Consider the following 13638-nt stretch of genomic DNA (forward strand, 5'->3'; position numbering starts at 1 on the left):
GAGGACAATATCTGACATGATTCTGCATCATTGCATCTTAACTGCCTTGAAGGATGTTTAGAGTACTTCAGTATGCTGTATATAAGCTTCTAAGACAGAACTGCCCTGTCAACTAAGAGTTATGATGCTGCTCAAAGATCTACTTAGTATCTGTAGTACTTTGCATAATATGACACATTTGTAATGACAAAAAGTATCTTACTAATGATTAAGAACAGGCCTAAAGGTACACTCTCTGTACTACTTTTGAAACTCTTTTTTCAGGCCCTGATCCATCAAAACAGTCAAGCTTTTGCTTCAATTAAGTGTGCAATTTGCTGGATTGAGTCCCTAGTCACTAGCATCGTTTTTACCTTAACTTGGAACGGCCTTACCTGTTTCATTGTGTACGGTTATTGTAGTGTAACAGCATTTTCAGAAAATATATATGATACACAAAGCTTTGTACAATTTAACTTTTGTTCTTATGGAAGGGGATATAGCTATGACATGAGCCAGGAATCCTATGGGCCAGTGCCACACACACTTTCATATATGACTGATGGTGCCCCTAAGCCTTCATCTGTAACTGCTTCTTCTCTTCTAACCCTGCTTCTTCCAGGATCAGAGATTGCTATTTGTGCCAGATTGTATGGCTTAGGGATGTATACAAATGGGGACCTACAGGAGATCACATAGCTATTTTTTCCTGAATTAATCCAGGGTTTGAATGTGGATCTCTTAGCAGTGCATTAACAGACTGTGTCTACCTCAAGGCTAAAGTATAGTGTTCTTTAGATTCAAACCATGCCTTTAAGGCTCTGGCCTGTCTTGAAGGTGCTGAGTAGTCACACGACCCCAGCAGGACCTTAGAGAACCTCAGAGAGGCATTGTGCCTTGGGAACTCCCCAATGTGAATGGGAAGACATGAAGGGTGTGACATGCATTCTTCACAGCTAGTCAACAATGTTGGCTGGTAGAAGTTTGGAAGAGGGGGGCGTGATCCCATTCTCCCCCATTCACTGCCTTTGGGGTGGCTAGTGGTTCTAGCTCCACACAGGTTTTAAGCTTGGAGTGCAAGGAATATGACTGTGACTAGTCCTTGTGCAAGGATCAGAAGAGTGTGTTAGGAGCCTTGAACAACTGCTTCATCTTATCCATTGTATGGCTGCTTGGTTTGAAATACCCTCACTTTGTATCTTTTGGGCAAGCTGCAAAGACATATTGTATAGGTTTTTGGAGAGGGCTGAGGGTATGCTGCCCTGAATGAGGAGAGGTTGGAAAGGATTTTTTTTTTTTTTTTTTGGTAGGTGGCAGACTGGCTGAGTTGTGGGTTTTTTTTTTTTTTCCTTGACTGCTGCAGGGGGTTTTGTTTTGTTGTAGTAAATTTGTTGGTAAATTTGATACTGTTAGATAAAGTGGATGTGCCTTTTTGCACAATGGGAGCAGGACATGACAACTATAGTTAAGGTAGTATAAGCATTCCCATTCTCAGAACCCATCGTAGTTGCTGATATGTCTCTGAAATGGTCAGGTATTTAGTTTGGTCTGTGCCTGAAGTTTAAATGTGTTGTAAATGTTTGAGTAAAAACCAGTTCATCCATCTTTTTTTGGTAGTAAGAGAATGGAAAAATACTTTCCTTGTCATAAAAAAGATTCTTGCCACTTCTTTACCAGTTCTACACTCCAGACATCAAGTACCAAAACTTTAAATTTGGCATATAGCCCTCATTGTAGAAAAGTATCTGAATATTTCAGTGGAACATAGGAATGACCATACTGGGTCAGACCAAAGGTCCATCTAGCCCAGTATCCTGTCTTCCGACAGTGGCCAACGCCAGGTACCCCAGAGGGAATCAGCAGAACAGGTAATCATCAAGTGATCCATCCTCTGTCGCCCATTCCCAGCTTCTGGAAAATGGAAGCTAGGGGCACCATCCCTGCCTATCCTGGCTAATAGCCATTGGTGGACCTATCTAGTTCTTTTTTTTGAACCCTGTTATAGTCTTGGCCTTCACAACAGTCTCTGGCAAGGAGTTCCACAGGTTGACTGTGCATTGTGTGAAGAAATACTTCCTTTTGTTTGTTGTAAACCTGCTGCCTATTAATTTCTTGTGTTATGAGAAGGAGTAAATAACACTTCCTTATTTACTTTCGCCACACCAGTCATGTGACATTTATAGACTTCTCTCATATCCCCCTTAGTCGTCTCTTTTCCAACCTGAAAAGTCCCAGTCTTATTAATCTCTCCTCATATGGCGGATGCTCCGTACCTCTAATAATTTTTGTTTCCCTTTTCTGAATCTTTTCCAATTCCAGTATATCTTTTTTGAGATGGGGCGACCATATCTGCACGCGGTATTCAAGATGTGGGCATGCCATGGATTTATATAGAGGCAATATGATATTTTCTGTCTTATTATCTATCCCTTTCTTAATGATTTCCCAACATTCTGTTTGCTTTTTTGACTGCCGCGGCACATTGAGTGGATGTTTTCAGAGAACTATCCACAATGACTCCAAGATCTCTTTCTTGAGTGGTAACAGCTAATTTAGACCCCATCATTTTATATGTATAGTTGGGATTATATTTTCCAATGTGCATTACTTTGCATTTAAAAACATTGAATTTCATCTGCCATTTTGTTGCCCAGTAACCCAGTTCTGAGAGATCCTTTTGTAGCTCTTCGCTGTCTGCTTGGGACTTAACTATCTTGAGTAGTTTTGTATCTGCAAATTTTGCCACCTCACTGTTTACCCCTTTTCCCCAGATCATTTATGAATATGCTGAGTAGGACTGGTCCCAGTACAGACCCCCTGGAGACCCCACTGTTTACCACTCTCCATTCTGAAAACTAACCATTTATTCCTACCCTTTTGTTACCTATCTTTTAACCAGTTACCAATCCATGAGAGGACCTTCCCTCTTATCCCATGACAGCTTACTTTGTTTAAGAGCCTTTGGTGAAGGACCTTGTCAAAGGCTTTCTGAAAATTTAAGTACACCACATCCACTGGATCTCCCCTGTCCACATGCTTGTTGACCTCCTCAAAGAATTCTAGTAGATTGGTGAGGCATGATTTCCCTTTACAAAAACCAGGTTGACTCTTCCCCAACAAATTATGTTCATCTATGTGTCTGACAATTTTGTTCTTTACTATAGTTTCAACCAGTTTGCACGGTACTGAAGTCAGGCTTACTGGACTGTAATTGCCAGTATCAGCTCTTGAGCCCTTTTTAAAAAGTGGCATCACATTAGCTATCCTCCACTCATTTGGTACAGAAGCTGATCATACAGTGGCCCCACTGGTTGTTTAGCAGGCTTCCTGCTTCTGATGTACTTAAAAGAAAAAATTTGCTATTACTTTTTGAGTCTTTGGCTAGCTGTTCTTCAAATTCTTTTTTGACCTTCCTAATTATATTTTTACACTTCATTTGCAAGAGTTCTTGCTCCTTTCTATTTTCCTCACTAGGATTTAACTTCCACTTTTTAAAGGATGCCTTTTTGTCTCTCACTGCTTTTTTACTTTTTTGGTTCTCTTACTATGTTTTTTAATTTGGGGGTATATATTTAAGTTGAGTTTCTATTATGGTGTCTTTAAAAAGTTTCCATGCTGCTTGCAGGGATTTCACATTTGGCACTGTACCTTTTAATTTCTGTTTAACTAACTTCCTCATTTTTGTATAATCCCCCTTCCTGAAATTAAATGCTACAGTGTTTGCCTGCTGTGGTATTTTCCCCACCACAGGGATGTTAAATTTAATTATAGTATCGGGGTGGCCAACCTGTGGCTCCGGAGCCACATGTGGTTCTTCGAAAGATAATATGTGGCTCCTGATAGGAGATGACTCTGGGGAAAAATGGTGAATGCTCAGCTCCCCCTTCTTTCCCCAGCACCTCCCGCCCGCCAGCGCCCCCCCCCCCCAATCAGCGCCTCCTCCTCTCTCCCCTGTGCCTCCTGCCTGCCGCGATCAGCTGTTTTGTGATATGCAGGAGGCTCGGGGTGGGGTGGGGGAGGGGGAGCGCAGGAGGCTCGCAGGGGCAAGGAGGAGCGAGGACACAGCTCACTTGGTGGAGGGGGTGGGAAGAGGCAGGGTGGAGGTGGGGACTTGGGGAAAGGAGTGGAGTAGAGAGTGGGGCCTGGGACAGAGCCAGGGGTCCAGCATCCCCTTGCCAGCCCCAGTGTCTCCTTGAATAAAGCACACGGTGACTAGCTGGTGTGGAAAATTTTAATCTAAATTTTTCTTACACCATCTTACAATGGAAGGCAAGTGCAAACAGAAAAGAAAATACACAGATGAAAACTGAGCCTTCCAACAGGAGTGGGAGAGTAAGTACTTTTTCGTTAAACGTAATGGTAAGGCCATGTGTCGTCTTTGCCAGACTTGTGTCTCAAAGTTCAAATCTTCAAACTTTCAGCGTCATTTCGCTTTGAGTCATGCACATATGAATCAAGAATTCCCACAAGGTTCTGAACTCTGCACTTTATAACTGTGAACGTTGAAAAAACAAACAGATGTAGAAGCCCAGTTTTTCCACCAGATTTGCCAACTGATCGCCGACTGTAATGTTAGCCTCCTAATATGTGGCCTGGCACATAGCCTGTGCAAAAAAACCCTACTCTGAAGGAGAGCTTATAAAAAAGTGCCTCAATGATGTGATTTCAATCCTGACACCAGAGAACGAGAATCTACAGAAGAAAATTTCTGGCCTGCAGCTTTCACACCACACAATAAAATGCATAATCTCCAACCTGAACAGCGATATCGAATTGCAACTGCACTTGCAGCTTTAGCAATGTGAGTATTTGAGCATCACTTTGGATGAGTCGTGCCATGCACAGGATAAACCTTATTATCGGTATTTGTCCGCACTGTGTCTGAAGACTGAGTTGTAAGGGAAGAACTCCTCGATATCACGTCACTAAAGGACAGAATGCGTGGACGAGATCTAAAGGAGGTGTTCATGGTGGTAGTTGCGAAAAGCCACTTCCCTTTACAGAAGCTCACTGCCATTGCAATGGATGGGGCTCCGTCCATGAGGGAACTGCGAATGGATTAGTAGGGATTTGTAAGTCTGATGAGAGCTTTCCCAAATTTTGGACATTTCACTGTATTATTCATCGGGAGCACCTGGTGTCTAAAAATCTCAAATTTGATCACATCATGAAACCTGTCTTGCACATTGTGAAATTCAGTCTTTCAAATACACTCAAGCACAGACCATTTCAAAATGTAATTGAAGAACTGGATGAAGACGACTTCCCTGCCGATTTGCCATTTCACTGCGCAGTTTGATTTTTTGAGCTCCTGGAACCAATAAAATTGTTTATGGAGGAGAAGCACAGAATACACCCGAGCTTACAGATCCTGGATGGCTTCTAGACTTGGCATTTCTTGCAGACATGCTGCTGCATTTGGATAAACTAAACGTGGACTTACAAGGAAAATTCCAGTTGCTGTCTGATCTAGTGCAAGGCGTATTTGCATTCATGGACAAACTGCAGTTGTTTCCCAGACAAATGCTTGAGGGAGAGCTGACACACTTTCCCTCAATGTCACAACTTCGAGCCAGATCAAAAGAAGATGCAGCAGAACCCCTAAAATGGAGCACAACTAGGTATGCGAACGTGATTAAAGATCTTAAGCACAGTTTTGAAGAAAGATTCCAAGATTTGCTGCAGAAAAGACCTCAGATCAGATTTCTGATTGACCCTTTTAGTGCTGAAGCGGATTGTCTGAAGCCGCCTTTAGTCACTGACGAAGAAACATCCCAGATGGAAATAATAGAACTGTTAGAAGATTACAGATTGAAATCTGTTCAGAAGACAGAGGGGACCCTTACTTTCTGGAAATCTGTACCAAAGGATAAATACCCCAACATCAGAGGTGCAGCCCTAAAATTAATCTCGATGTTTGCCTCGACCGATCTTTGTGAGTCTGTTTTCTCGACACTCAGATATGTGAAATCCAAGCTCCGATCCGTTTTGGCAGACAGCCACTTAAGAGAACTGCTGCGTGTGAGCACAGCTGAATAAAAACCAAACTTCAAGGGAATTGTTGAAAGCAAAGATTGCCAGAAGTCCCACTAAGTAAAAGATTAAGTTGTTATTGTTAACTATACATTATAAATGTATAATAAATATACATGATCAACTTATGTTATGATTATGTGCATGCATATATATATCTATACACACAAATACATATACGTATATAATCAGTACATATTACTGGGGCTCTTTGGCAATGTACATTGGTAAATTCTGGCTCCTTCTCAGGCTCAGGTTGGCCACCCCTGATATTACGGTCACTGTTACCAAGCAGTCCATCTATATTCACCTCTTGGACCAGATCCTGTGCTCCATTTACAGCTAAATCAAGAATTGCCTCTCCTCTGGTGGGTTCCAGGACTAGCTGCTCCAAGAAGCAGTTATTTAAGGTGTCAAGCAACTTTATCTCTGCATCCCATCCTGAGGTGACATGTACCCAGTCAGTATGCAGATAGTTGAAATCCCCCATTATTAATGAGTTTTTTATTTTAATAGCCTCTGTTATCTCCCCAAGCATTTCACAGTCACTATCACCATCCTGGTCAGGTGGTCGGCAATATATTCCTACTGGATATGTTCCTGTGGTGTAACCAAGTTATAAGCTTTGAAAATCGCCTACTGTACATGTGCAGTAGGCTCAGGTACGGGCTCTCCTTGCTTAGGTTGTGAAGTGTAACACTAAGGAACGTCATTACTGCGCATGCATGGCTAATGTAACTGCCTAGGGAAAAGTGAGCTGAAAGTATGTGTGGGTAGTGCACCTCGGCACATGTGCACCCCTGTGAGAAGTTGGAGTGCTTTTGTAGTCCTCCAGAGTTGCACAGGATAAGATATGTACTGCTGTGCACGCCTTTCTTGACTTAAAGGTGCAGCATGGCGTTCTTCTCCATTAGCTATTTGTTAAATGGACAACTACAGATGGAGGAGCAGTAATAGATCCATTAACATATTGTTGAGACTGAAGAAGCCTTGGAAACTGATGACATGTCAATGGGAGACTTTCTACATTTAATAGATTTCCCCCTTCCTCCCCCAAAAGCACCACATTTTGACATTAAAAAGCTTTAGCTTAAATCAACAAAAAAGCAAGAAAATTTAGAGTTGATGTTGCCCCTGAATTCACTTGGTTGTGCCTAGCAGCTCTTGCAGCATATGTTGCTGTGAGATGAAATTAGGGGTATAATTGTTGTTAATCCCTGTGTGACTAATGGAAGATTAAAAGAAACTTGGATATTTAAAATACTCATTGCTATAAAAAGTTTAAATTACTACTAAGTGTTGAACTGTTAAATTTGCTGTGCTACTTGAAATATAGCCAAAGTGGTAAATTCATGACATGCTTTTATAAAACTCCATTTTAATACTTCCTTGGAAATAAAGTGCTGCTTTAATCTTAATAAATATGTCTAAAACTAATAATGTGTAGTGTAATTTAATGTTGTTCCACTAGGTGGAATGGCTCTCCTCCCCACCAGCATTAATTAAAAAAAATGGCACTTTCCAGCATCTTTAATTTATGATCGTTGCAAACTATGTCAAACTGATTCCTTTTATTATCTGAAAAGGGTCTCCCTTTTATAAAGCTTTCTTGCTTGCTGCCTGGCATCCATTTCCTACAGCCTGCAGTGATCTGGCACAATTTCCACAGTTACCCTCAATTGGTGAGGGAGAGGTAAGTATCACCTACTTTGCAAGGAGATCTCTATCTTCAGTTTGTAATGCGATAGCCATGTTCTGATTAGATGAAGATAAAATGCTGAACTGCAGAGATTAATTAAATGTTCCTTTTAAATAGGGTTAGTAAGTCCTTCAAGCACTTGAAAAAGGCATTTTTCTTCTTGACCCTCTGTTATCAATGAATGACTTAATAGTCTTTAGCATTTTCCCCTGAAGAGAGGAATAGTTCAACATATTTTTATCAGTTTGAGGGATTAGAAGATGAGCATGATCCAAAAAAGTCTAAGTGTTCGATGCATTTGCTTTAGGTGAAAAGTGGCTGCCATAAAATTCTTTAAAAGTTAATATTGCAATACATGGAAAAATAATTACCAGCGAACTGCCACTATTCCTTTTTTTTCTTTTTCTCTTCATTATTCCTACGTGTTGGGAAAGGACCTGGGTATCATTGTGAACAGCTCAGTGAAAATTGCTTAAACTTCACCACATTAAGCAGACGACGCTGGAATATTTAAAGAATGGGATAGAAAATTATGATGAAAATATTATAATGCCATTAATTTATATAACGGCACACCTTACCTGGAATAAGTTCAGTCTGTTCAACCTATCTAAATATACAGAATATATCAAAATAGGATCAGGCCCAGAGAGCAGCAAAGAAAGTGATCAGCAGATGTCCAAAGAGCCACTCCCACCTCCTTTACATCTAGGGTGCAGCTAACAAGCCAGGCCTGGCAGAAAGAATTGGTCTGAATCAATCAGCATCTCACTACAGTTCCAACAACCTGGTCACAGGGAAAGTCAACAGAGAAACTCTGCCAACAAGTTGCAGTTATACAAAATCATTAGCGATATATAGTGACGGTAAATCAGTGTTTTTTGTTCACCCTCTCATGTAATGCAAGAACAAGGGACAGTCAATGCAGCTAAAAGAGAACAGATTTAAAACTAATAAAAGGAAATAAATTATGTACTGTGTTTTTAAAAAAAATAAACACCCCCCCAAAAAACAAACAGACAAACAAAAAGCCACCAAGAAATCCCCATCCTGTGGAATTCATTGCCACAAAATATCAGTGAGGCCAAGAACTTAGTGGGATGCAAGAAAATGAAGATGGTATGGATAATGAAAACATTCACAGTTACATTAGGTAGGATTGTTTTTTTTTAAAAAATAAAATGTATAAGAGATATATATAAACTCTTTCTGAAGCATCTGATACTGGCCACTTTTGGAAATGGGATACTGGACTAGATGGACCACTTGTCTGATCCAATATGGTATTCCTGTGTCCTACTTGAGACATGGGTTACTATAGCCCTTCCAGAGAAGGTGCATTGGGAGGCATCCATTGATAACTGCTCAAACCATTTTTTGAAAAATTGTGTTTCCACCTAAGTGCACTGGCTCGCCCCATTTCTGGGTCTCACTTGTCAGAAAGCAGGGCAGTAGTCCAAAATACTCAAAGATTTAGCAGATTAGTATTTACCTTTCAGTAAATTGAAGATGCATCTAGAGGTCTGGCTAAGCTGGTGCATATCAATACTCTGTGGTATCAGTTCTCTGGTGTCCCTATTGGTTTCTGTAGTTTTAAGCTTGTGTTTTAAACTAAAAGTTAAGCATCTGGGACCTGATCCTGCAGCATCAAACTCAGCAGGAGTTTTTCCATTGACTTCGCTGAGCGTAGGATCAAGCCTTAGCCCTCATGGCTGCAAACAACACTGTTCAGATGCCTTACTGAGTAAGTCAAAACAATAGTTTGGGGAGAGGTCATTGCACACATAGCAGAAGTCATATTGACTCCAAAGAGAGTAAGATTTGGCTTTAACAGTTTCATAGGTGATTGCCTCAGCAGAAACATTCCAGCTATTTTGGGACTGGGAGATTGAGAAAAATCATAGCTATGATCTGGACTCATCAGTATGAGGATAAGAACCAGGCATCTCTGAACATCTCAGAACTATAGACCTGGTCTACACTAGGAAATTAGGTCAATATAATTATGCCATTCCTGGGTTTGAAAAATCCACACTCCTTGGCGATACAGTTAAATTGATCTAAGCCCCGCATTAGACAGCGCTAGGTTGATGGGCGAATTCTCCCATCAACCTAGTTATCATCTCTTGGGGAGGTGGATTACCTCCCCGTCAATGTAGGCAGCATCTTCACTCAAGTGCTACAGTGCTGCTGCAGCAGCTCTGTTGCAGCATTTTAAGTGTAGACAAGCCCTAAGTCTCTTTATGCATCAGTCAGCTGCTAGTCTGTGTGGATGTGCAATAGTCAATCTAATCCTCCTTTATAAGGGCAGGAGGTAGGGAAGCCACTAGACTTCTCCAGTTGTTTTGCATCTGTAATGGCACTGAAATTCCCTCGCAATCACCAAGTCCAATTAGAGATAGAGTTGTACAAAATGTGGATTTTTGTAGTGTCAGATTGTTACTTGAAAGAACAAAATCTCCCAGTGTTATTTTCTGAACAAATAACTCTCCTGTAGGAATCATCATAAACTTCTCCTCTGGACCTGAACAAATATCTATTGCCGTTAATGGAACTCTTTCTTGCCAGAACAGTAACTCCTCTTGATTTACTGTTCAATCTGTATGAAAAACCTGACTGACCTAATTCAGCTTCAATTTTCTGTACTCTTGAGGCCACTAAATGAGTCTCCTGCAATTATGCAGTATTACAGCCTTTTTGTTGTTTCAGGAAGTTTCAAATCCTGTATCTCTTTCTCAGACTATGTATTGCATCCTATTGATGTTGAGACAAAATAGTATGTAGAGGAGCAGTGCTTAAAATACAGATATTAAACACAAAAAAATCAATGTTAAACTCACCTCTGAGTATGATCATTTCTGTATCTGGGATATTCTAATGTACTCCAGCCCTTTCTGAGAGGTTGACCTAAATATATCCATGCGCAATATGATTCCTAATTTTCCTTTGCAGCACCCAGCTTTTCCACTATCGCTGTTCTAACTGGTAACTTTTTTAAGGAATGTATGTGCAGTAGTGCTTTGCACAGAGTAATTTTGCCAGGACCACTTTAATTTCACGTGCCCTCAGTTACCATTTGTATGATTCTAGTCCATTTCATATAGAAGCAGGTATTTTGGGGTCAGCATTGCTCTTTTATATCCCAATAGCCCCAGTAGTCTAACAGATTACTTGTTTTCAGGCCTTCCAAACTGAGACATCTGCCCTCCTGTTCTAATGGACAGACTACCAGGGTTGGTTCACTATACCACAGAAATGAAAGTGCAAGATTAATGGTCAGTGAACTCTGTGGATTGTGGTAATTTACTGTAACAAAAGGTAAATTTAACACCAGTCCAGTGTTCAAGGCCCTCAGAATATCTCAACTACTTCCCTATGTAATGTTAAAGTTCAGTGATTGTCTGCCACTCTAATTTAACACAAGATACAGCAAAGGGACTAGTTAAGATTTCTTAAAGGGATTTTTTTAAAAAGAAATCTTCTCTGGTGACACATTTATGAATGGCAGCTTTATAGCATGGTAATGCAGAACTGTACCATGAATAGATTATTCATTCTGTAAATTCACTCTTCAACAGAGAATTAATTTATATCACCACTGTAGCTGCTTCCTTATGCAATACTTTTTTCATTGTTTCCATTTTTAAATACCATAGACATCTACATAGCGTTGTATAGTACTACTACAATGAAAAATTGCCCAGGCAACTATTAGGTGACCAAAAAAAAAAAAGTGGGAGGAGATTTACTCTGTTTTTTTTGTATTGGCACAATATTGCAATGTTTAGATTATATACATGTCAGCAGAATATTTTTTCCTTAAAAACCTTTCATCAAAAAATTTTTGTTTGTTTTGCTTTGCTTTGCTTAAGTTTCATGGAAACTGGGGCCTGCAGAAAATTGACCTGTCAATATGTCCAATCCTGCTCTCATTAAAGTCTTTGGTAAAACTTGCACTGACTTTAGTGGTATCAGAATTGGAGCTAGTGCTTTGCCTTTTTACATCAGTGTGCCTGTAAAGTATCATACGTGGGGCTGGTTGCACCACCTGTTATGCAGCTTGCGGTCCAAAATATTTAATGACTGGATTACTTAGAATTCATTCAGAAATTCTTGCTGGTTATTGATCATAATCCATTTTTATCTAGTTCCTCTGTTTGCCAGAAGCTGGGAGTGGATGACAGGGGATGGATCACTTGATGATTGTCTCTCCTGTCCATGCTCTCTGAAGCACCTGGCATTGGCCACTGTCGGAAGACAGGATACTGGGCTAAATGGATCATTGGTCTGACTCAGGATGGCTGTTCTTATGTATTATTTTGGAGCAGGGGTGATGTGGAAGAGGAATGGGTGGTGTATGTGGCTTTAAAAAGCATAAGTTACAATTGCCTTTTTAGGTATAAGCAGTTCTCTAGTTTGGTTGGTATGACGTGGCCAATATCCTTAACATTTTGCTTTAACAAATTCATTTATCATGTTGCCAACTAGTCTATTAATGCTATTATCAATTTCTTACCTGTGTTATATTGTGATGGAGAGAAGATGAGTGATAGTATAGGTTTGGCTGTGAGTCTGTTATCCTTTTCAGGAGGGAGTAGGATCAGCCTTTTAATTTATGTAATCAGACTTCCCTTCTAAATCTCCAAAAGTGTGTATGTCACATGTAGCATGGGTAGACTAGATAAATTCTCCTCTCCATGGCTTTGTAAAAAATGGGGACAGAAATTCTCTCCTCTGGCTCCTATCGTTGATTCACTTGCATTGCGATGCAGATCATGGCCCAAAATGTTTAACAACTGGACCATTTAGAATTCATTCAGAAATTCTCACTGGTTATTGGTTATAGTCCATTTTTATTTTGTTGTAAGAATTCCATGGTTGAAATTACACTTTAGTTAGACAGCACTGTATTGCAAAAGTGCCTGAAAGCCAAAAGGAATATTAAACCACACGTACATAGTGTCATTAAAAGTAGCATTTTGGGGTTCATGTTTGTTTGTCATTGACTGCCTGCTCAAATATGCTGAGTTACAAGTAAAACAAAACAAAACGCCAGTTTACAAAGATTACCAGCACTACAAACTCACTTTGGAATTTGAAAGTGAAGCTGTATTCTTTCTGGCTTGTGCACCATGATTGGTCTTAAAAGAGTTTGCAACTGGAAATGAATTTTGTGGGGGGTGAGTGAGCCAGAATAGAATCCTAATAGCTCTGCAATGCCAACAGTTTGTTTAAAGAATAAAGAAAGTGAAAACTTAAATTTTGTCAGTAGAATAAGCACGTAGGATTTTGATCACCAACAAGAAACAGTTCTGCTAAATAAGAATGTTGCATTCTTACACAATCACTATTCTGACTGCAATCACACTTTAAAGAGACCTAAAATAACACCCAATCATTTTATAACATTTTTTATTTGTGCTTAACAAACTGGCCTGCAGACACAAAGTGCTTGAAAGCATGAGTAGAATAAATGTGCTGAGTTGCTGTTCCCGTACAACTAATAGCTAAAATTAAGAGGAGGGAAGAGAGTCTTCATTGTTTGGTATCAAGGGTATTCCTGCAGAGTAACTGTAAGTCTGATTTTTTTCTCCATTCCTAGAAGTGCATGTTAATTCAGAATAGATGAGTATTAGAAATTGACTGGGGGTATGAGATCTATTGCTGATGTTACCATATAATATTGATAACTACTGACAGATCTCTCCTGATATCTTTCCCACATCCTTTATCATCTTAGACTTCAGGCTCGAATTGCTCACAGAATCCAGGAACTGGAGAATTTACCTGGCTCTCTGCCTCCTGATCTGCGAACCAAAGCTACAGTCGAGCTGAAGGCACTTAGGTTACTGAATTTTCAGCGCCAGGTAATGCCTTTTGCTGCAGGGACATTTTTGCTGTGATCACAATTGAAAGTGATCTTTCTT

The 13638-nt window shown here is 40.1% G+C and overlaps 1 protein-coding gene across 4 annotated transcripts in view; it reads left to right on the forward strand.

Annotated features, from left to right (window-relative positions):
• SMARCA2 (SWI/SNF related BAF chromatin remodeling complex subunit ATPase 2) overlaps positions 1-13638 on the forward strand; it is a 188022-nt gene that overhangs the window by 40611 nt on the left and 133773 nt on the right. For all 4 annotated transcript variants that reach the window (XM_074953295.1, XM_074953297.1, XM_074953298.1 and 1 more), the window contains one exon: positions 13452-13578. In XM_074953295.1, coding sequence (XP_074809396.1) covers positions 13452-13578 — 127 coding nt within the window. The remainder of the gene's footprint in view (positions 1-13451; positions 13579-13638) is intronic.

Source organism: Natator depressus, chromosome 5 (assembly GCF_965152275.1).
Source record: "Natator depressus isolate rNatDep1 chromosome 5, rNatDep2.hap1, whole genome shotgun sequence".
Classification (NCBI taxonomy): domain Eukaryota; kingdom Metazoa; phylum Chordata; order Testudines; family Cheloniidae; genus Natator; species Natator depressus.